General features: G+C 36.1%; 1 protein-coding gene across 1 annotated transcript in view; it reads left to right on the top strand.

Annotated features, from left to right (window-relative positions):
- The window catches only part of TTC6 (tetratricopeptide repeat domain 6), a 209,195-nt gene that overhangs the window by 98,514 nt on the left and 85,609 nt on the right, over positions 1-25,072 (top strand). The window contains exons 7-9 of the mRNA XM_019644672.1: positions 5,958-6,099; positions 18,810-18,914; positions 24,026-24,121. Of these exons, the coding sequence (XP_019500217.1) occupies positions 5,958-6,099; positions 18,810-18,914; positions 24,026-24,121 (343 nt within the window). The remainder of the gene's footprint in view (positions 1-5,957; positions 6,100-18,809; positions 18,915-24,025; positions 24,122-25,072) is intronic.

The raw sequence follows: 25,072 nt of genomic DNA, 5'->3' as shown, positions 1-25,072 counted from the left end.
GAGGAAACTGAGGCAAAATTTCGCATCCCAAAACACAGTTGGTGGCAGAGTTAAAACTATAATCAATAGTAACCTCAATTAGATTTATATCTATTTTCAAAAAATAGTCCCTCCCTGAGTTTTACAAATACAGATTGGGATGACAGAAAGTCATTTTAGTATGCATTATTAATGTTTGGTCAGATATTATATTAGTGTATTTTTGTTTTTATATGGAAATACCAAAAAAGAATTGTTTGGACAATAATCTGGCTTCATAACTGCCAATATGCGAAAGCTAGAATTTTTTTTAAAAACAAAGCAATATCATTCCACCAGATGTCACTGTTTGCATTTAGCAATGAACTTACAATGATTAAAAATAAACCTCCTCCCTAATCATATTTTGTTTAAAAAAATTATAGTTACACTCTTATTCTTGTTTAAATTTATTATTTTATTTTATTAAGACTATATTTCCTGAATTAAAAAAATATTCAAAGTATTCATTACTGCTGTTGCAGATAAAGACTATACTAAAGATAATTATTTGTAGATAGCATCTTCAAGAAGGCGAACTACTAAAGTTTTTTTTAGATCTAGCAGTTTGCTTTTTAAACAATATTCTTGGTAAATTACTGTTTTCTAAATTTTAGATTGTGACCCAGTAAGTGGGTTGTAAAATCGATTTAAGTGGCTTGCATAACACTTAAAAAAATGATGTCTGGAATAGAATACTTTATTACATGTAAGTATTATTTGGTGAAATTTTTTATATGAACACTTTTTAAACAAATTTTTTTATTTAAAGAATTACAGTTGACATACAATATTATATTAGTTACAGGTGTACAACATAGTGATAAGACACATATATAATGTATGAAGCGATCACCCTGATAAATCTAGTACCCCTCTGACACCATACAGAGTAATTACAATATTATTGACTATATTCCCTATGCTATACTTACATCGCTATGACTATTTGTAACTACCAATTTGTACATCTTAATCCCTTCTCCTCTTTCACCCATCCACCTCAGCGCCCTCCAATCTGACAACCATCAAAATGTTCTCTGTATCTATGAGTTTGTTTCTGTTTATCTTGTTTTTTAGATTCCACATGTAAGTGAAATCATATGGTATTTGTCTTTCTCTGTCTGACTTATTTCACTCAGCATAATAACCTCTAGGTCCATCTATGTTGTTGCAGATAGCAAGATTTCATTCTTTTCTATAGCTGAGTAATGCTCTGTTGTATATATGTACCACCTTGTTATCCATACGCCTGTTGATGGACACTTAGATTGCTTCCATATCTTGGCTATTGTAAATAATGCTGCAATGAACATATGGATGCTTTTCAAATTAGCGTTTTTGGTTTCTTAGGATAAATACCCAGAAGTGGAATTACTGGGCCCTTTTTTTGTCTCTTGTTATAGCCTTTGTTTTAGCCTATTTTGTTTGATATAAGTATTGCTACCTCAGCTTTTTTTTTGTTTCCATTTGCATAAAATATCTTTTTCCATCCCTTTATGTACAGTCTGTGTGTACCTTTTGATCTGAAATGAGTCTCTTATAGTAAGTATAGTAGGGACCTTGTCTTCTTTTTTTTTTTTAAGATTTTTATTGGGGAATTGGGGGAGGGGAACAGCTTTGGGGAATCAAGGAAGGGAAACAGACAAGTTGCTGTCCTTTTGTTCTTCAGTCTAGTTGTGGAGGATGTTGCTTCACTGGCCCAAGTTGGCACCATCATTGCGCTCTTCCCAGGTGAGGCAGATCAGTCGCCGGCTTCTGGACGGCCACTCACATCAGCTACTGGCTGCTCACGCTGGCTGCTGGCTACACACGGTAGCCCATGGCAACCCACCTGCCATCACCGGCGACTCACGGCAGCCCAGCTCCAGGTTGAGCTGTTGTTCAGCATCTTAGCTGTAGAGGGCAGTGTCACTGGCCCTCATATGTGGGATCCGACCCAGGGCCCTCTGGCATCCCAAGCCAGCTCTTAACCAATGCACCACTCGGCCGGCCTGGGACCTTGTTTTCTTATCCATTTGGCCACCGTATGTCTTTTGATTGGAGCTTTTAATGCATTTACATTGAAAATAATTGTTGATAGATACGTAGTTATTACCATTTTATTATTCATATTTTGATTTTTTTTTCTTCTAAGCTTGATTCTAAATGATGGGATTTGCTGAGTAGAGTGATCTTTGTTGTAGGTCCTTGCTCAGTATTATTTCTGAGCATTAGAACCTGAAAAATCCGATCACTGTTACCGTGTATAGATGAGGAAAGTAAGACTCAGGATAGAATAGTGACCTACCCCATATAGCACACCACATTGCCAAACTGGGGCTAAATTCCTGGTTTTTAGCCTCATTCTAAAAGCTAGCTCTTCCCACTATATCAGTGATTTTTTAGGCTTTCCCTGAGGATAACAACCACCTGGAGTGTTTGATAAGTGTATGGATTCTCAGGCTCTATAGAAAACCCACTGAATTAAAATATTTGGGGAGGAATCTGGGAAGCTATAGATTTGACAAGCATCTGGGATAGTCTTACAATTAGGCTGTTTTAGGAAAGATTGCAGTACAACAGTGGTTCTCGAAATCAGCATACATCAGAATCGCCTGCAGGGCTGGAGAATATGATTCATTAGGTGTGATGGGGCTCAAGATTTTGCATTTCTAGCAAGTTCCTATGTGATGTTAATGGTGCTGGCTGGGAACACACTTTGAGAACCACTGCAGTACATTATGCAGACCCATGATTCTCAGTTCCCCAGGATAGGGTCTGGGACTGGCTTTTGCTGTGGGACTTTTCTCACTCAGCCAAAATTCAACAATACTTATTCAGTATCTATTACATTTGTATCCATTGGAGACAGAAAATGAATAAGAATCAGTGACTCCCCCCACCCCATCAGACTATGATCTGTAAAAAAAAATATACAGAATAAAGTGTAGTATATCCTATAATGAAGAAGCAGATCAAATGTAGCAAGAAAACTAGGGAAGCATAGATGGATTTTGACTGGGCAGAGGGGGCATTGGTAATGTGTCATGGAGGAGCTGAGATCTGAAAGCATTGTTCATCATTTTCATAGCCTCACTGTACTATACTTTTGATTTCCTATCTCCCCTATTGTCCCTGTAGTAATCTTAGCACCTACTGCACCTTTTTCAGAGTGAATGTAGGTTAGTCCAGGTGTTAAGGTAGGGAAGTAGGACTGGCAAGGTAGATGGTGCTCAGACTGTGGAGAACCCTGAATGCCAGGTGCAGGAGCTTGGGTTTTCTACTGTGTGTATAGTCATTAAAGTATTGCAAAGGGTGTGACTGATGACAACTCTGGCAGGGGTACATAACATGGATTGGAGGAAGGAGAGTTTGGAGGTAAGGGACCAGCAAAGATGATATATCATAGGACTCAGATGAGAGAAAATGCAATGGACAAGGGAGGCACTCTGGAGGGGAAAGGATCAGGATAAGTGACCACTATTGGGAGTGTGGGAGCCTGGAGTTGAAGAGCTTTTCAATCTGCATCACAGAAATGGTGGTGTTTTCAAAGGGGAGAACTCTAAAAAGGATTGGTAATTCTCTCTGGGAATAAAGAAGGAAGCAGGGAAAATCTGGAGAAAAATTTCAAAGGAAGTGATTCATCTTTGTTAAGCAGAAACAGTTGCTACCTTTGGGTAGCCTTTCCACTAAGCTTCCCCATTCATGTCTACCAGAGCTATGCACTCTAAAATGTCCAGTGACTTCTTTCACTTTCCTTCCAACCAACCAGGATTTCTACTTCTTTAGTGCACATTTGGAATGTGAAAAAGACAATAAGCTGTGAATGACTCTTACTACGGTGTTTTTGATTTAGGACCAGATAAAAATACAGCAGTGCCCCAAGGTAGCGTCTTCTTCTTCTTCTTCTTTTTTTTTTTTTTAAAGATTTTTTTTGGGGAATTGGGGAAGGGGAACAGTCAAGTTGTTTTTCTTCAGTCTTAGTTTTGGAGGGCGCAGCTAGCTCAGCTCTAAGTCCAGTCGCCATCCGGCTGCCCGATGGCAGCTCGCAACTGCTCAGCTCAAGGTGCTGTGTTCAGTCTTAGTTGCGGCTGGGCATAGCCCACCATTCCATGCGGGAGTCCAACCAGCAACCTTGTTGTTAGGAGCACATGCTCTCACCATCTGAGCCATCCTACCACCTGTTGGCAGCTCAGAGGCAGCTCAGCTTGGGTGCAGCTCACTGGCCCATTTGGGAATCGAACCGGCGACCCTGTTGCTCAGAGCTCACACTCTTAACCAACTGAGCCACTCGGTCGGCCCTAAGGTAGCCTCTTAAGTCACCCCTCTCCTGCCTGATTTTAGAAATACTTTACTGATCTTGATGTATGTACTATCCTGGCTTATTTTTCTAGCCCCTAGACCTTATCCTGGTCTTTGTTTTTCCTGGATATATCAATCAAGATTCAGGTGCAGAAAAAAGAACTCTATTTTTTAGCTATTTTAAGCAAAAAGGAATTTGGGAATTTAATGCTTACAAAATCAATGGAAAGATTGGTAAATGAGCTCTAGGCAGGGAGGGCTTCCAGAAGTGACTCACACATCTTGCTTAACTGACTGCTGGGAGCTGCTCCTTCGGGCATAGTCAGGAAGGTGGGAAATCTGGCAAGATACCGCGTTAGCTGCGATTCAGGGATCAGGTGACCTCTGTACTGCTTTTGACTCTGGAGCCACAGTATACAGTATGTCTGTTGTTATGCTCATTGGCAAAAAAAAAAGCAACTCAGGAAAAGTGACTGAAATGCTGCTATAGAAGTCAATCTTGCCATGACTTCTTGCCAAAAAAACCATCAGAGCCTTCTGACTTCCAAATTGTGTGTGAGTGCATCTGGCTAGTGGGTCCTAAATTACGTCTAGGGCACCGGCTGCAGTAGGGCGTTACCTTTCCGTCCACAGCAGTTCAAGAAAGCACATGAGGAGTGGGATGGATGGGGTGTTGAGTACCAGTCTACTGTGTTCACCATGCTGGGAGTTGAACTTTATCTTCTCTTTGAATTCAAATATTTGACTAGGTGAGATAGGCAGCTTTTTTTTCCTATGACTTTATTTTGATAAAGTCCTGTCTTCTCCAGCCTAGCTTTGAGTAGACCTGTTTTTGTTAACAGCTGGTGTGATGGCATTTCAGGATTTCAGTATATTATTGAGTAACTAAAGTCAGTTGGGTTTGTATACACTTAGTCTTCACATTTGGTGGCTCATAAAATGATTGCTTATATAATGCTATATCAAAAGCTTAGAGGGAACATTGGCTCTGAATACTTCCATGTATATAGCTATAGTCTATGTAGACCCATTTATACTTATTTTCTATTTCTTTTATAGCAGCAACATGAAAATTAATGTATTTTTAAGCAGTCTATTGTCAGTCATTAATGAGACATTTAGTCTTCAAATTTCAATTTAGCTCATCTCTTTGGCTTAATTCGGCTTTCGTTGATAAGTTTTGTACCTCATATATATCTTAGTGTATATGCAGCTTGTATCGTAGCAGGGAGGACCTGATACGATAACAGTTTTCTGTTCATCCTGGCAAGATATGACTCAAGAAGAGAAAAATTTAATCTGCTTAGGTTGACACTTTGCCTCAGTCTAAGAAATAAAAGCATATTCTGTGAGTTTGGAGATGGAGAGCAGGTTAGCAATCAGAAGATGGAGAGTTTTTTACCTCTTTTGTAATCAGGCTTTCATAGGGTGAACCTTATGAAAATGTAGTTGGAACCCAACATAATGTAGTTGGAACCCAACATACATTATTTTTTCATTATTTCCCATTTTGGATTATATGACTCCTGCACATTTTCTGTTTAATACAGGTATCAAATGTCAATTTATGTCAGCAGAGGTATGAAATGAGAGCAAACACCTTTTGCTTTGTCAATGGCTTAAAAAACAAATTTATTGTTTGTATTACACTATAGAGTGCTGCAAGGAATTCCTGTTACGGGTGACACTCAAGCAAATGTTCCCATCCTTCCAACAACACCAGGGACACCACCTGAATTGGCACAAGGAACTAGACAACGTGCTCACAAATCATACCTACAACTCTTGGGAGAGGAAGTAAGAACTTATCTTAATATTACTTTTCTCTATCTCACAAGTTCTCAAACTTTTAAATTTCAGGGCTCTTTTTATACTCTTAAAAATTATTGAGGGTCGGCTGTGTGGCACGTTGATTAAGAGTTGTCTTGGGAGCGCCGGTTCTGAGCAGCATGGCCATGGTTCGGATCCCACATGAGGGCAAGTGATGCTGCGCCCACTACAGCTAAGATGGCGAACAACAGCTCGACCTGGAGCTGGGCTGCCATGAGTCGCCAGCTACGGCATAGGCTGCAGCAAGCCTGCAGTGGGCTGCCATGAGCTACTGTGAGCGGCCGGCAGCTGGCATGAGCTGCTGTGAGCTGCCGTGAGTGGCTGTCCAGCACCTGGTGACCGATTGCCTCACCTAGGAAGAGTGCACTGATAGTACCAACATGGGCCAGTGAAGTGACGTCTGCCACAACTAGACCAAAGAACAAAAGGACAGCAACTTGTCTGTTTCCCTTCCCCGATTCCCCAACACTGTTCCCCTCCCTCAATTCCCCAATAAAATCTTAAAAAAACAAAATTATTGAGAACCTCAATAATTATTTATGTGGGTTATATCTATTGACATTTACAATGTTGGAAATTGTAAACAGAACAGAAAATACTAAATGTTTATTAAAAATAACAGTAGTAAAGTCGTATATGTTAAGATAATGTATTTTCATGAAAAATGATTATATTTTTAAATGAAAAATTTGATGACAAAACTAGGATTGTATTACTTGTTTTGCAAATCTCTTTAATGTCTGGGTTAATAGAAGATGGCTAAATTCTCAGGTCTGCTTCTGCAATCAAAATCATGGTAGGTTGATTTGGTTGGAAAATTCTGGTCTTGCACAGATATATAGTTGGAAAAAGAAAGATTATTTTAATGGCTTTTTAGAATAATTATGGATATTTGCCTTTGATTATATGTCAAAACTTAATGAGTGATAGTTCTTGAAAGTTAGTTGCAAGACTTCCACTTCTGGGGATGATGGGACATAAAGTACTTTTACTTTTTCCTATTCTGCTTGCTAAGTACAACTAAAAACCCTGGATGTTACAAACACAAAGACTCTGAAAGGTGGAAAGAATGAAGCACTTTACTTTGGAACTTTGGGACCTAAGAAATGACATGGCAATGAGTGAGTTCCTTAGGTTTTCTTATTTGCTTCATGTATCCTAGACTTGGAGCTGAAAAAGCTGCTAATCTTGGAGAGAAAAAAAAAAAGGTCAAGAAAAAGAAAGTCCCAATGAAAGCTCATTCTCTTTAGCCTAAGAGCTAGGAAAGGGGAAGCCTAGCAAGACAGGAAATTTTTAGATGATAACCACTCCATTTCAGCCAACAAAACAGAAAAAACAGTGACCCTTCCCCCACCTCCACCAGCAAAGTCGTATGGGACATCTAGACTTTTACTCTTGTCAGAGTATAACAAGGCACCCCAAACACTTCTGCCAAGGTGGTGTCGAAGAAGGCTGAGTGTTGTGCTGGGACTTTGAACTTAACAGAGTGGTAATGTGGTTTCTTCTCCATGCTCTCAGCTGAGACCACATGGGGATCCTGGACTTCCATCCCTACCTAGTAGTAATGAGCCACTTCTTCCCTTCCCCACCAAGCTGGTATATCAAAGGCAGCCTGGCGGAATGTTGGCTAAAATAGAAGGTTTGAATAAGACCCAGAGTCTCATAGCATAACCCAAAATATCCAAATTTTCATGGAAAGTCACTAATCATACCAAGAACTAGGAAAATCTTAAACTGAATGTGAAAAGGCAATTAACAGAGCCAATACTGAGATGACAGACATGTTAGAAATATATGACAAAGGTTTTACAACTGCCATCATAAAAATGCTTCAATAAGCAATTATGAACACATTTGAAACAAATTTAAAGAAAAAGAAAGATTCAGAAAGGAAATAGAACAGATTCAATGCAATCCTTATCAAAATTCCAATGGCATTTTTCAAAGAAATAGAACAAACAATCCTAAATTTGTATGGAACTATAAAAGATCCTGAACAGTCAGAGCAATCTTGAGAAAGAAAAACAACACAATAGGCATCATGCTTCCGGCTTTCAAACTATATTACAAAGCTATAGTAATCAAAACAGTAGAGTATTGGCATAAAAACACACATAGATTAATGAAACAGAATAGGAAGCCCAGAAATAAACCTACACATATATGGTAAATTAACTTATGACAAAGGAGCAAATAATATACAATGGGAAAAGGACAGTCCCCCCAATAAATGGTTTTGGGAAAACTAGACAGCCACATGCAGAAGAATGAAACTGAACTACTATCTTACACTGTACAAAAATTAATTCAAAATGGAGTAAAGACTTGAATGTAAGACCTGAATCCATAAAACTAGAAAAAGCATAGGTGGTAAGATCCTTATCATTGGTCTTGTCAATAAGTTTTTGGATTTGACACAAAAGTAAAGGCAACAAAAGTAAAAATAAACAGGTGGGACTACATCAAACTAAAAAGCTTCTGCAGAGCAAAGGAAACCATCAACAAAATGAGAAGGCAACCTATTGAATGGGAGAAAATATTTTCAAATCATATTTGTCTGACAAGGGACTAATATCCAGAATACATAAAGAGCTCATACAACTCAATAGCAAAAAACCAAACAATCCAGTTGAAAAATGGGCAGGAGATCTGAATAGACATTTTCCCAGTGAAGATATACTGAAGTTGGCCAACAGGTACATGAAAAGATGATCAGCATCACCCATCATCAGGGAAATGCAAATTAAACCACAATGAAATATTACCTCATGCCTATTAGAATGGCTATTATCAAAAAGTCAACAAATAACAGGTGGTGGTGAGGATGCGCACTGTAGCCACTATGGAAAACAATATGAAGTTTCCTCAAAAGATTAAAAATAAAACTATCATATGATCCAGCAATCCCACTTCTGGGTGTTTATCTGATGAAAATGAAAACACTAACTCAAAAAGATGCCTGCACCCCTGTTTATTGTGGCATTATTTACAATGGCTAAGATATGGAAATAACCTAAGTATCCATTGATGAATGAATGGTTAAAGAAATTGTTGTGTGTGTGCATGTGTGTGCGTGTGTGTGTGAGTATAAATAACTCAGCCATAAAAAAGAATTAAATATTGTCATTTATGACAACATGGAGGATATTATACTAAGTGAAATAAGTCAGACAGAGAAAGACAAACAGTGTATGATCTCTTTTCTATATGGAATTTTTAAAACAAAAACAAATCCAAGCCCATAGATATGGTGACAGAGACAGGGATTGGGTAGTGGGTGAAATGGGTGAAGGGAGTCAAAAGGTACAAACTTCCAGTTACAAAATAAATAAGTCATGGAGATTTTATGTACTGCACGGCAACTATAGTTGATAATACTGTATTGCATATTTTAAAATTGCTAAGAGAGTAGATCTTAAAAGCTCTCATCACAAGAAAAATAATCTGTTACTATGTATGGTGGTAGATATTAACTAGACTTATTGTGGTGGTCATCGAATCATTATGTTTTATACCTGAAATTAATATAATGTTATATGTCAGTTATACCTCAATAAAAACTATGCAGAAAGGAAATAGAAAGTCTTAATAAAGAAATTAAAAATATAGAGAAGAATCATGAAAATTTTAGAATTAAAATATGTAATAATTGAAATAGAAAGCTCAGCAGATGGGCTCAGAAGTAGAATAGAGGAGACAGGAAAGAAACAGTGAACTCAAAGATAGAACAATAAAACTTATCCAGTCTGAACAACAAAGAGAAGTAGACTGAAAAAAAATTAGCAGAGCCTCCGGGATCTGTGGGAATATAACAAAAGATCTAATTGTGTTATTGCAGTCCTGGAAGGAGAAGAAAAAGAAGGGGGGGGGTGGTGACTAAAAATGTATAGGAAGAAATAATGGCTAGAGACTTCCCCAATTTGGCAAAAGGCTTAAACATATTAATTAAGCTGAGCAAACACCAAGCAAGAAAAATCTGAAGAAAACTGTACCAAGCCACTTAACAGTAAAACGTGTGACAATAACGACAAAGAAAAAACCTTGAAAGCAGCAAGAGAGGAACAATATGTTACACAGGATAAAAACAACTTGAATGGCCATATATTTGTCATCAGTAGCTATGGAGCCAGAAGCAGGAAGTTCAGTGGCAGAACATTTCGCAAATGCTGACAACAAAAACAAAAACAAAAACAAAAACAAAAGAAACCCTGTGGGCTCAAAGTCTTGTATCTCTAAAAATAGCTTTCAGGAATGAAGGAGAATCAAGACATTTTCAGAGGAGAGAAAACTAAGAGAATTTGTTGCCAGCAGACTTACCCTTAAAGGATGACTAGAGAAAATTCTCCAAACAGGAAGAGAATAATAAAAGACATCTTTGAATACCTACAAACAAAAATATATAAAGCAATACAATAGAGCTTTCTTCTCCTTTTGAGTTTTCTAAATTATGCTTGTCAGTTGAAGCAAAAATTTTCATAGTGTTAAATGTATATACAGGATATGTTTAAGAAAATTATATTATAAGTGGGAAAGAGTAGAGAGACATAAAGGGAGGTAGGGTTTCTATAGATCACTTGAACTGGAAAAATGATGACATCAGTAGATCTTAAATAATTATGTTTATATAATGTAATACTGAGAACAAAACTAAAAAAGCTATACAAAGAGATACACACATAAAACCATAGATAAATAAAAGTAGAATTCTAAAATATATCCAAGTAATAGGAAGGCAGGAAATAGAAAACAGAGAAACAAAAGAAATCAGAGAGAACAAAGAGAAAACAAAAAATGAAATGGCAGACTAAATCCATAACTTAAATGTAAATTGTCTATATAAACCAATTAAGTGGCAGAGAATGCAGAATGGATTAAAAAGCATGATCCAACTTTATATTGGGTTGTTGGAAAAGTTATGACGCATTTTTGCAACAAAAAACAGAAAAATACGTCATGACTTTTCCCAATCCAATAGTATCTACAAGAAACTGACTTTAAATATAATGATATAGAGAGGTTGAAAGTAATAGGGTAAAAAAACAAAAGCTTTATCATGCAAACATTAATCAAAGAAAAGCAGAAATGACTATATTAATATTAGGTAAAGTAGACTTACAAGCAAAGAAAGTTATCAGATACAAAGAGGGGCATTATATTATGATAAAAGTGACAATCCACCAGGAAGACAGAGCAATCTTAAAAAATACAGGGCCGGCCGAGTGGCGCGTTGGTTAAGAGCTGGCTTGGGACGCCAGAGGAACAATTCCTCAAAAAATACCAACTACCACAACTCACTCAATATGAAATAGATCATTTGAATAACCCTATAATAATTAAGGCAATTGAATTCTTAATTTAAAAACCTCTCGGGCCGGCCGAGTGGCGCGATGGTTAAGAACTCGCTTGGGATGCCAGAGGGCCCCGGTTCGGATCCCACATATGAGGGCCAGTGACACTGCCCTCTACAGCTAAGATGCTGAACAACAGCTCAACCTGGAGCTGGGCTGCCGGGAGTCGCCGGCGAGGGCGTAGGCTGCAGCCCCTGTGGCAGTGGGTTGCCATGGGCTACCGTATGTAGCCAGCAGCCAGCGTGAGCGGCCAGCAGCCGCAGTGAGCGGCCGTCCAGAAGCCGGCGACTGATCTGCCTCGCCAGAGAAGAGCGCAATGATGGTGCCAACTTGGGCCAGTGAAGCAACATCCTCCACAACTAGATTGTAGAACAAAAACGACAGCAACTTGTCTGTTCCCCTTCCCCCAACTCCCCAGCACTGTTCCTATCCCCCTAATTCCCCAATAAAAATCTTTAAAAAAAAAAAAAAAAAAAAAAAAACCTCTCCTCTTACACCTCTGAAAAAGTTTGGCAGTTTTTGTTTTTGTTTTTAATTGAATGTGGGTCCACTAATCAGCAATAAAAAGGAATGAACTACTGATGTATGCAACTACAAGGATGAATCTTCAGAGACTTATGCTGAAAAAAGCCAATTTAAAAAGATTACATACTGTATGATTTAATTATATAACATTCTTGAAATGACAAAATTGAGGAAATGGGCAGCAGATTAGTAGTTTCCAGGGTTCAGAGTGGGAGGTGGGGATGAGTGTGTCTATAACAGGACAACATGAGGGTGATGGAAATGTTCTCTTTCTTGACTGTTATCAATGTCACTATTTTGTTTGTGATATTGTACTATAGTTTTGCAAGATGTTACCTTTGAGGTAAACTGGGTACAGGATAGATGGGATTATTTCTTAAATCTACATGTGAATCTACAATTATCTCAAAATAAGTTTAATAAAAAATTGTAGTCGTTGAACCCCCCAAAAAAAGATAAAAAGAGAAATTAAACTTATTTTAAAAGGGAATATTAAATGATAATTTCTATAGCTAAAAGAAAATGTATTAAATGATAATTTGTACAGCTAAAAAAGTTTGTTGGCATTGAAATCTGACACCACATCAATGGCTTTTTCATACCTAATACGTTAAAATCTATTGGTTCATTTTGTACTTAGAATGAATTTTTTACCCATTCATGATTTTGTAACTTTATGCACTAGTTATTTGGAAAATACTGTTCATCAAGTTATGTAGATCTTTGAAAGTTGACACATTTCACTACATATATAATATAAAAATATATTTAATATTATAGAACATTTTTTAGCAAGGGGAACCTGGCAAATTCATTGTGAGGGACACAAATTTTCCAAAATTCTAATTTTTGCTAATAGCTTTAATTTTATAAATATTCTCAATTGTTTAATTTGAAATAATAGGTTTGCTCCACTCATTTTCAAGAAAGGGCTTGCCACACACCCAAGTCTGAATAACCATAGTTTGTTTGTCTTCTCAAATATAAATAGTGGCTGGTTCAGCTCACAAATTTAACAGTAGCATACGGGCTTTTCCTCAAACCCACCATCCTATTCACTACAGAAACACTTTGTGTACTTCTCACTTAGTCACACTGAATATTACAAAGATGTGTACTTAAAAGTTGGGATTTAATACAATTAACAATTTTTCCTGCTTCCTGGTGGGCATTTTTAAGGTGCTGCTGCCTTGATTCATGCTAAGGTGCCATGACTTTTACCCAACACTTTTTTTTACACCTTCAGTGCAAATTTTAACACAGTGAAAAAGGCAAATAACCTCTTGGTGTTATTAAGGACATAGTTTTCACATGTGGAAAGATCTTGCAAGGACCCTTGAAAAGGTCTTGAGGCTCTGCAGAGTCTCAGACCACATTTTGAAAACTGTTGTTTGTCCGTATGTTTCATTTATATGATGCTTAACTTACCCCTGAAACTAATGTGCATGTCTCTCTCCCTTAGTGAAAAGAATACTCTGATCTTGGGTCTTCAGAATTGAACATGAGTTATTGTATTGGGTTGGAATATACATAGTAACTAACCATAGGGGCTGTGCAGGTGCTGTTATACTGAACTAATCTAGATTGCTTTATCGTTAATAATTCAGTTTGCTGTGCAGTCTCTACCCTCCTGTCAAGTTCTAGCAGCCACCAACCGTGCTGTTTCTAACCATTTCCCCAGGTCTCCTCCTAGGAAGTTCCGAACATTGCTGGGGAAACCAATATACCATGATGAATATTTCTTCACCACTTTCATTTAATAAATTCTCTCCTGAAGGTGCATCTGTGCTTTTCCTCCAGTGCAAACTATTTTTCTTTTGAGATAGATTTTTCTCTCTTCCCATTTAGAGGCAAGTGTCACACTTAACTTCTAGAGGTGTAATTGTATTCTGGGTGCTTAAGCTGCTGGAAATCTATCTACTACACAGAAGAAATTACTATATTGGATGTGACTTGGGAGGAGTTTATTCATCTTTTAGCAAGGGCTTCCTGGCTCTAGGTCTGTAGTGCATAAAGTGAGGCAGTGTGCTCAGCAAAACGGTGGATGAGTGAGGTGGAAACTTAATTTTGAATTCCTGTATTGGACAAGTTAACATGGTAACTTCAAAATCAGACTTTCTCTAAATACTCTGAGGATAGATAGAAAATGTGAACAAGTGTATGGAATAAATGAAGTATATCTGACTAGAAATAAAAGTGGTCAAGACTCAGTGTCACCTTATAATTGTGAACCTTTATTTACTGTGTTTTGGCTTCATATATTACTCTAGAAAGTCTGTGTAACACCCACACTACAGGAGATGTCGCTGTTAAGGTTTTATAGTTAATACTATAATAATACTTGCAAGTTGATGCGTTAAAAGAATTTGAGCTCATTTTTCTGGTGAAAGAAATCTTTTTGAGGAAAATGCATAGTCCAATTAAATGTTATTACAAGTCAGTGAAAATATTAAAGAAAATATAATTGCCAGTAGTTACAGGCATAACTCATTTTTATTGTACTTCACAGATAATTGCGTTTTTTTTAAAAAATAATTATTATTACAAAGGTTTGTGTCAACCCTGCTTCAAGCAAGTCTATCAGTGGTATTTTCCAATAACATTTTGTTCGCTTTGTGTCTGTGTCACGTTTTGGTAATTCTCTGAATATTTCAAACTTTTTCATTATTATTATGTTTTTTATGGTGATCTGTGATCTTTGATATTACTATTGTAATTATTTTGTGGTGCCATAAACTGCACTCACATAAAACAGCGCACTTGATGGATGAATGTGTGTTCTGACTGCTCCACCGACCTGCCATTTCTGCATCTCTCTCCCTCTTCTCAGGCCTCCCTGTTCTCTGAGTTATGACAATATTGAAATTAGGCCAGTTGACAACCCCACAATGACCTCTAAGTGTTCAAGTGAAAAGAAGAGCCAATTGATGTGGCAAATTTCATTGTTGTCTTATTTTAAAAAATTGCCTCAGCCACTCCAACCTTCAGCAGCCACCACCCTGATCAGTCAGCAGCCATCGACGTAGAGGCAAAATCCTCCACCAGCAAAACAATTATGACTTGCTGAAGGCTTCGATGATGGTTAGCATTTTTTAGCAATAAAGTCTTTTTAAGTTAAAGCATATACATTGTTTTGTTTTTTGTTTTGGACACAATGTTATTGCACATTTAATAAACTATAGTATAGTGTAAACGTAGCTTTCATATGCATGGAAAAACCAAAAAATTCGTGTGACTGGCTTTATTGCAATATTTGTTTAATTGTTGTGGTCTGGAACCAAATCCACAATATCTCTGAGGTATGCCTGTATTATTTTATTGATAATGAACTTTATATTTTAGAATTGTTTTAGACTTACAGAAAAATTACAGAGACAGTATGGAGGTTTCCCATATACCACATGCCCTGTTTCTCCTGTTATTAATAGGATAATAGTGGGTTGAATAGCGGCCTCAAAAGTCCTAACCCACAATCACTGTGAATGTGACCTTATTTGGAAATAGGATCTTTGTAGATGTAATGAAGAGTCTTGGGATGATATCATCCTGGATTTAGGGCGGATCCTAAACCCAATGGGACCGGTATTATAAGAGAACACCATGTGAACACACACACACACACACACACACACACACACACACACACACACAGAGAGAGAGAGAGAGAGAGAGAGAGAGAGAGAGAGAGAGAGAGAGAAGGCCATGTGATGGAGGCAAAGACTGAAATGACACAGCTACCAGCCAAGGATTGCTGGCAACCACTAGACACTAAAAAGATGCAAGGAAGGGTTCTTCCCTAGAGCCTTCACAGGGAGCATGGACCACCCCCGTACTCCTTGATTTTGATCTCCAGAACAGTGAGAGAATACATTTCTATTGTTTTAAGCCACACCGTGGTAATTTGTTATGGCAACTCTAGGAAACTGATACATTACAGTAGGATAGTAATTTTTTTTTTTAAATCAGTGAACCAGTATTTATACATTACTATTAACTAAGGTCATGCTTCACTCAGACCTTTTTAGTTTTTACGTAATGTCCATTTTCTGTTCCAGGATCCCATCTGGGATACCAATTACATTCAGTTGTCATGTCTCCTTAGGCTCCTCCTGGCAGTCACAATTTCTAAGACTGTCATGTGTTTTATGACTTTGACAGTTTTGGGGAGTACTGGTCAGATATTTTGTAGAGTGTCCCCCAAACTGTGATTTGCCTGATGTGATTTTGGGAGGAAGACCAATGAGGTAAAGTGCCATTTTCATCACCTCGTACAAGGGAACATGTTATCAACGTGAATCATCACTGTTGATGTTAACCTGATCACCGGCTGCAGGCAGCCTTTGCCAGCATTCCTCATTGTAAAGTTTCTCTTTGTTTCCCCTTTTCCATACTGTACTCTTTGGAAGGAAGTCACTATGTGCAGATCACACTTAAGGAATGTGGAGTTATGCTCCATCTCCTTGAGGGCAGAGTATATTAAAAAATTAGTTTAAATTCATCAGTGCAGATTTGTCTATTCCCATTTATTTATTTAAGTATTTATATTGGTATGACTCATGGATATTTATTATACTTTGAGTACCAATCCAATACTATTTATTATTATTATTATTATTATTTTGCTAAAATTGTTTGAGCTTTGGTCGTTGAGAGCTTCTTCCGTGGGCTTCTATGTCCCTGTGACATCCCCATCGTGGGATTTTTTTTAACCCTTTCTTAATTTCTGACAATACAAGATGCTTCCAGGCTCATCTTGTGTATGTCCTGCCTCAGTCCATAGAATTAGCAATTTCTACAAGAAGCTCTGGTTTCCTTTAATGAAGAATGTAATTAGAAACCAAGATGTGGGCATGTTGCTACTGGGGCATTGTTGCTTCTAGGCCGTCTCAGCTGACACAGCAAGGAGATATGTATATTAACTGCTGTAAATACACATATTTAAAAGTATTGGGTTGTCTGAAAAGTCATGATGCATTTTTGCAACAAAAGCAGAAAAAATATGTCATGATTTTCTGACAACCCAATATTTCTATCTGTAACCATCTGTATCTAAATTAAGCTAAACACGAGTTCATACTGAGATCTCGAACTCTAATCCATTACCACATGGATCATTCTAGCTTCTTATTTATTTATTTTTAAGATTTTTATTGGGGAAATGGGGAGGGGAACAGTGTTGGGGAATTGGGGAAGGGGAATATTGTGTTTTCCCAGGACCCATCAAGTCAAGTTGATGTCCTTCAGTCTTAGTTATGGAGGGCACAGGCTCAGCTCCAAGTCTACTGGCAACCTTGCTGCTAAGAGAACATACACTCACCAGCTTAGCAGCAGCTCAGCTCAGGCACAGCTCACTGGCCCAAGTGGGAATCGAACCGGTGACCCTATTGTTCAGCGCTTACGCTCTTAACCAACTGAGCCACTTAGCCGGCCTCCTCCCTTGCTTATTTTTAACCTCCCACTCCAACTGGGCCAAACCTGGCTACTCTCCATCCATTTACTTAATTGTTCAGTTCCAGTATAGAAGTATTCATGTATATAAGTATCAGAATTATTAACCCATATTCCTATGGAATACAACTTCATTAACTAAAGTACAGTGCTATGCACAATTTCTTTTGCCTTTAGTTTTATATACTCCACTCTTTTCCAAGTTACTAAGGTCAGCCACTTTCCCCGCATGCTCCCCAGAGAGCTTGTTTCATACATTTGTAATACAGTTAGATTGTTTTGCTACATTCTGCATTTCATCCTGGGATTCCTCTTGATCTCCTCAATGATTTAAAAAAATTTACATACATTAAGGTTTACTCTTTATGCTGTAAAGTTCAGTAGGTTTTGACAAATGCATAATGTCAGTAGCCACAATTCCAGCATCATATAGAATAGTTTCACCTCCCTAAAAATTCCCATATGCCTGATTAGATTTTATTTGGAAAATAGTTTTAAAAACCTAATAAATAAATACAGAACTTGGGGACATGTTATCAAGAACTTGTGTGTTAATGTTTTATTATACTTGTTTCAGATTTATTAAAATAAATGAAAATTTTAAAATAATTTAATTAAGTCCTCTTGTACTTTTTCCTAATTCCATTTTTCTTCTTCCTTAACCAAGGGCAGTAACTGTTAAAACTGTGGGTTTTCTAGTCCATGACTTTATACTTTACTAAATGTATTTGTGACCCTAAACAATAAGCATTATAGTTCTGTGTGTTCTATATACATTTATATAAAGACACTATTTTGTATGCACTGTCTAAAACTTCTTTATTTTCCTATCAGTACTGTGCTTCTAAGATCCATCTAAGGTTTATAATTTTTGTGCTTGAATGGCTTTATTAATGTTTAGTTATATGAATATGCCACATTTTATTAATCAGTTTCTCTATTAATGGACATTGACATTGGGCTTTGTTTTTTGTTTTTTTTTGCTATTTCATATACAGTATGAACATCCTTGTACATATCTCTTTATGCACGTGTTTCAGAATTTCCTTAGACTATAGAGCTGGAAGTGAAATTGCTGGATCATGTGGCATGTATATTTTCTCTTTTACTAGAAATTGCCAATTTACCTCCACTATGGCTCTACTAATTTCCCCATATCCTTCACATTACTTGGAATTACTGACTTTACATTTTTGCTAATCTGATAAGTATGAAAAGCTTTCTTTAGATTTTCAGAGGCTGTGGGACTAATCACTTCACTTTCTAGGAAACTAGATACAATTTTGATAAGAGCTTGGGCTTTTACCCTAGTGACCATTTATTAGTTTCTAATAGCCTTTTATGTTATTTTCAAAGGTGTCTGCTTATCCAGGACTTACGAAGTTGTTTTGGAATGTAACTTCACCCAAATTCTCTGTTCCAGTATCTGTCATGAAGGAAACCCTGTATCCAAAATATGAGGTAACATACTGAATGATTTTCTGTATTGCATTTGTTGTTTAATAATTAAACTGTGTAATTAAATTAAATTTTATTGGACAGTTGTTATGTAAATTGCCAGACAACTATTGCCATAATTAAGAATGATTGGATGGCACTTTAGAAATTATATGTATAATAGATAATTATTATATGTGTGTATTACATATATGTACATATATACAATATACTTATGTCTATAACTGTGTATATTTATGCACATATATATCGTATATAGGTTTAAAAAACTGTTATACTTATCCATGTTATTTTAATGAGCTAAGTTTTCTTTTTGAAAGGATATTTTATTTGACTGAGTTTCCAAGATATAAAACTACTTGGGTTGTTCAGATCTTCATGGTATTTTCATTGGCTTTTAAAAGTGCAATTTTAATTAATTTAATGTTAAAAAGTTTACCACTGCGCAATACAATCATTAATTTTTTTCTTCTTACCTTAAAGAGTGTTTCTTGCTTTAATTTTATGTTACACTGATTATTTTAAATATTACAAAAATCATTTCCAGTCAAAATGGTGGAGGAGGTATATGCTGTGTTCGCCTCCTTTCATGACCACATCAAAATTACAATTAAAGTACAGAACAACCATCATTTTAATGATATTTAGGATTATTTTATTTGTATACTATTTTACGCAGCATAGTAAAACATGTGATATCAAAAAAGGCTAAAACAAAAATGTTAAGGAAATCATGGGGAAAAAAGTATAACAAGAGTAATAGCATAATAAACTCAAAGATAAGATTAAATCAAAGAAATTCTGTTCATATATGCTGTTGCTTGAAATGGGGTCATCAATTTGCCTCAGCTTCTCTGCAAGCAAGGCTGGGATGGAATCACGTTGATATTTCACCTATGGATGCAACATGTTTAGAATGTTGATATTGAAACAGTTTTACGTTTCTTGGATAACTTGACCACCAGCCTCTAGCTGTAGTCCTGTATACTTACCATTTCATTCATTCCAAAGCCATTCATTCCTCTGGGCTGCTCCCAGCCAGTGACTGAGCACAGGGGGCTTGTTAGTGCTTGTCTACTCCTGCTTGATGTGGGGTTGTTTTAATGGGCAGCTTTGGCTCAGGGACTCTCTATGTGCCTGGCTGAATCTCAAAACTGCTCTGTCCTGAAGCTCTCCATACCCACTCCTTCTTTCTTCCCCTTTCCCATGTCCGACATGCATTATGATCTGAAGGCGTCCCCTTCCTGCTACTCCTTCTCTATTTATTGTCCGCGGATACCATCTGCTTCTGCTTTATTGAACCGATATAGTAGGGGCATCTGTAATATGAGTGCGATGTTTTCCAATCTACATGTTTATAAAGAACGGCCATGTATTTTTCTGTCTTTGTATATAAAAAATGTGAATATAGGGAATTCATAGTAGGCAGACTTATCTGAAGGAGGAATTGCAGCATGAATAAGAACGATTGGTGAGAACAGGTGATGGTGGAGTAACCCATTAGAAAGGTGGGCCAAAAGTAAATCAGCTGGTGGTGGTTCACGCCCAATGGCTAGAAGAGAAGGGACCCAAAAGGCCTGGCACAGAAAGGTGGCCCAGGAACTTTCCATACGTCAGAACGGGAATCAGACCTTTGTTCAAAGATTCCTATTTCCTCTGAATGGGAATTTGTGTTTAGATACAACAATCTATATGCCCCATTTTTTAAAAAAAAGCAAATGTAACTAATTTATATATATGATTATTGTTTTTTGTTTGATCATACCATTCATTAATTCATGTTTTTTATTGACGCTGCCTTTTGTTTTATTTTCTTCTTTTAATCCTTTTCTTAAATTTATTCTTTCTTTTTTTTTTTTTACTTTAAAAAGTTTAGTGTTCTGGCTATATATTCTGATTTTATTTCTATTTTTCAACTATTTGGAAAAATTATACTTTATCATTTCTATTTTGAAAGTTATATGTCTTGTTTCTTATTCCTATGGTGGTTTTCCTAGATTATACATCTTCAACTTATCAATATCTACTATAGATTAATATCTTTGTACTCTTCTACGAAAAAACAGTGAGTTTAAAACTTTTTAATTCCATTTACCCCTTCTTGACTTAATATGCTCTTACTTTGATATATTTTTAGATACTTATCTTTTAAAACACCCAAAACATCATTTTATACAGTATCCCTTACATTTTACCTTTATATTTATCTTTCTATCTGTTTTCTCTTTTCCTTTTTTTCCCCCTAACATCTCAGAGCTTTCTGTCTCGAATCATTTTACCTTCTGTCTATAGTATATCCTTTAGAATTTTCTTTGAAGGAAGTGGGAGATCTACAGCTGGTAAAAAGCTTGGTTTTTCTTTGTTTCAAATGCCTTTATATTATCCTTAAGGGGTATTTTACCTGGACATAATATATGTTGCAAATATTTTCTTTTAGCACACCAATGATGTTTTCTGGTGTCCAGTGTTGTTAGAAGTGATTCTTAAGTATGGATCCTTTGAAGATAATCAATTCTCTGCTTCCCCCCAAACTGGCTACTTTAAAATTTTTCTCTTTTCTTCCCTGCAGTTTTATTATGATGTGTCTCATTGCAGATTTTTTTATGATGCTTTGGAATCATTGGGATTTTTGAATCTGTGGTTTAATGTCTTTCACCAGCTATGGAAAATTTTTAGTAATTATTTCTTCAAATTTTGCCCTGTCCATTCTCTCTTTCATTTTCTGGACTTTAATCATATTATTAGCTACATTTTTTCCCCTCCTGATATTGAATTCTGAGCAATTTCTATTGATCTGTCATATAGTTCAGGTTCAGACATTTTTTTCTTCAGTTGTGTCTAATGTACTGTTAAATTTGTTTACTGTATTTTTAAATTTGTTTTTTTTTTCTTTTTAGAATTTATATATTTTTTCTCAAAATCTGTTGTTTTCTGGTGTTTTGTTTCTTTGTGTACCTGTCTGTCTTTAAATGTTTATCATTGTATTTAAGACACTATTTTTAGGAAATATTTGAGACTTTAGAATATCAGTTTCTCTCTCTAGGAAAAATTTTTTGTCAGAACCTGGGATCTTTACCACTCAGAGACAGCCTCAATCTAAGGTTGAGGCTTGAGTTTCTCTCACCACCCTCACAAAGGTTAGTTTTCTTTCATTGACTCTTAACCTGAAGGTGTAGCTCTGTAGTGTCCTTGTAGCCTTGAATACTTGTATATTTTGTATATTTACAAACATATGTATATATTTTTAGATATATGTACTATATATGTATAAAACACATATATATGTATATATCTATATCTATATCTATCTACCTATATAGATAGATAGATATAGATAGATATAGATATATATGTATAAAATCAGGCTTCATACATCAGGTAGATCAGATAGGTTCTGGCCCTCAATTTCTGTTACCTTTTCCCCACGAAGTTGCATATCTGCAGCTCAGATTTGCCCCTCTTTTGGTAAACAGCCTGAGAATAAAAGCATCTTTGAATACTGGACTTACCTTTTCAGGTTCTTGCCTTTTCTTAGGTTTTGGCCCATTATCTCTTCATCGTCTTGTTATCACTCTGATTCTTTGAAGATTATGTTTTTCATATCACATGTAGCTTTCTTAGTTGTCTTCAGCAGAATTACGTAGCCTGCCATAATTAGAAGCAGGAGTCATAGTTGAAGGGAGCAAGACTGTTTATTTTCATCTGCATCCTAGCTTTTATTGCATGCATATCAGTTGCAGCAATACCCCTGGAATGGAGTAGAAGAAGTTTTACACCAGATGTCATGTAAGCAATACTGTAATTGCCCTCTCACGGCACATTAGTGTGGGCAATATCTTTTAAGATTCCATGTAAACCACATTCTCTTTTTAAAAAGCAACCGTTGAATATTAGTAAGTTCCGCTGTTTTAATATCTCTAAAATACAGTACAGCAAGTCTTCACTTAACATTGTGGATAGGTTCTGTGTTTTAAGCAAAATGACATATAACAAAGCCAATTTTACCAGAGGCTAATTGATATAAACAAGAATTAGGTTCCTTTGGCACCTCATCGTTATAAAATGTTACTCGAGGACCTGCTATTTTACGGTTTTTGTCCTTGTTATTGTTAAAAGCATTCTTTTAAATATATAATAGCTGTTATTCCATCATATTTGAATATTTTGTGTAAGCATATGCAAAACAGTTCTAAAATTTCTTGTGCATCATGTCATTTGCCTTTGAAGAGTAATGATGAAAGTGACCAAGTCTCTTTTTGCTATGTCCAGTTATCTTCTGCCCTTCCATTGTGCCCTAGCTACTTTCTAAAAATATTAATACAACCAAAATTCCATGCTGGTGATTCTTAAATTACCCATAACCTTCTCCATATCTGTTCCATTCTCAGAGATAATTACATGATGCTTTTCAAAGCTGATTTCCTATTGAATAATTATTTTTTGAATTTGAAATTTTAGTTGTTTGAGACCTAAACATTTTCAGCAAACTAGGCAGCGGAATGATTGAATTCTTCATGAGTCCACTAGGCTGTCAAACTTGGATCTTCTAGTTGTTTCTACATACCCAAATCTCTGATTACAAGATAAAGAAGTAGCACATTTAATAATAATCATAAGCATTACAGCAGTTTAACCCTTACAACAAGAAACATACGTATATAACTTAATTGACTGATAAAGAGTTTGAATTATAAAGCATTTAAGATTTTCATTCCAATTAACATTTAGAATGCTTGTATTTTATAGTAAATAGTCACATTGAAAAATTAATCCAAATAATGATTTATTCATAATCCTGCTGTTGATATGCTGAATAGATTCATTGCTAACTTGTGAGATCACAGGATCATTGATTGCTCCTAAGATTAGGGATGCCTGAAATAACAGAAGTATTCATGTGACTAAAGACCAATGCTAAAGCCAAATTGTGGGTTTGGGTCAAATACTAAGGCTGTAGCTGGAATTTGATGCATCTCCGGTAAATGTTTTCTACAATTCTACCCTTTCCATGTATTTCTCTTTTGGTAATAATGTTGTACTGTGAAATAAAAGTGATCATAGGCATTTTAAAGTATTCCACCCTATAATTTAAAACTGTTATCTTTTTTTACCAGAGTGTTCAAGCAAGCAGAATTGTAACTGAAAAATTTTCATCTGAAAGCAAGGAAAGTGATATGACTTTAAATCAGCATAGCAAAAGAAGTCTTAGGGTATGTATAATTTTTATTCTGAATTTTGGGTTGGTTGCTTTATTTGCCTACAGCTCAGATATTATTTCTAGTAATCCTGGAAATTATTTCTTGGTGCTTCCTCAGTCCAGGAAATGCCTCAGAGCATTCACTGGTATCTTTGCTGAGGACACATTTCCTCTTTTTCAAATATGTTGTCTTTATGACATCAGAAGATGTTATTTACTAACCAATAGCAGGATATCTATACTGTGAGTTTTCCTAAAGATTTCTGGTTTTGTACTCATTTATCACTTCTTGCCTAGGTCTTCAGTGATCAAAGGAACATGTTTATAAATCTTTTGACCAAAGGAGGAATTGTTCATGGCCATGAAATAATAAAACCGAATTCCCTAAATGGTGATTAGATTCATGCACATGACTTTATTATCAGTATAGTGTATTTAAGTAAGCTAATTAAACAATAAACACAATCAAAGAGAAAAGATAGTGACTGAGAGAAGAAGAAAGGTATAAAATTTATATAATTTGTTTAATAAGGGTTCTGAATGTTATGGTGACAAACAAGAAACAGTTTTATTTTTCTCTCATGAGTGCTTCCAGCCCTTTGCTCCCCTTGATGATATCTTGGGATGCTGAGTACTACATAGTATAGAGTCTTAATGTCCTGGGATAAATCAACTCCCTATTGTAGTCATTTTACTGGGTTAAATACATGTTTCATACAGTCAGGTAATACTTTTTTGTTTTTGGAGGGGATAATGATTATTTTATGTAGATCACTCTTTTTTTGCTATTTTCCTTATAACACTTATTAAATATTTGTTCTTTTATATATTTGATCTTTGTATTCCTCACCAGGCTGGGGTCATATCAGTCTTGTTTACTGTTTTATCCATAACACCTAGAGCAGTGAGCATCACATAAAAAAATAATTGAACCAACGAATGACACTTTTGAGTTTGAATGCCA

This window comes from Hipposideros armiger, unplaced genomic scaffold, assembly GCF_001890085.2.
Source record: "Hipposideros armiger isolate ML-2016 unplaced genomic scaffold, ASM189008v1 scaffold_90, whole genome shotgun sequence".
Classification (NCBI taxonomy): Eukaryota; Metazoa; Chordata; class Mammalia; order Chiroptera; family Hipposideridae; genus Hipposideros; species Hipposideros armiger.
This window is presented reverse-complemented; position numbering and strand designations above follow the sequence as displayed.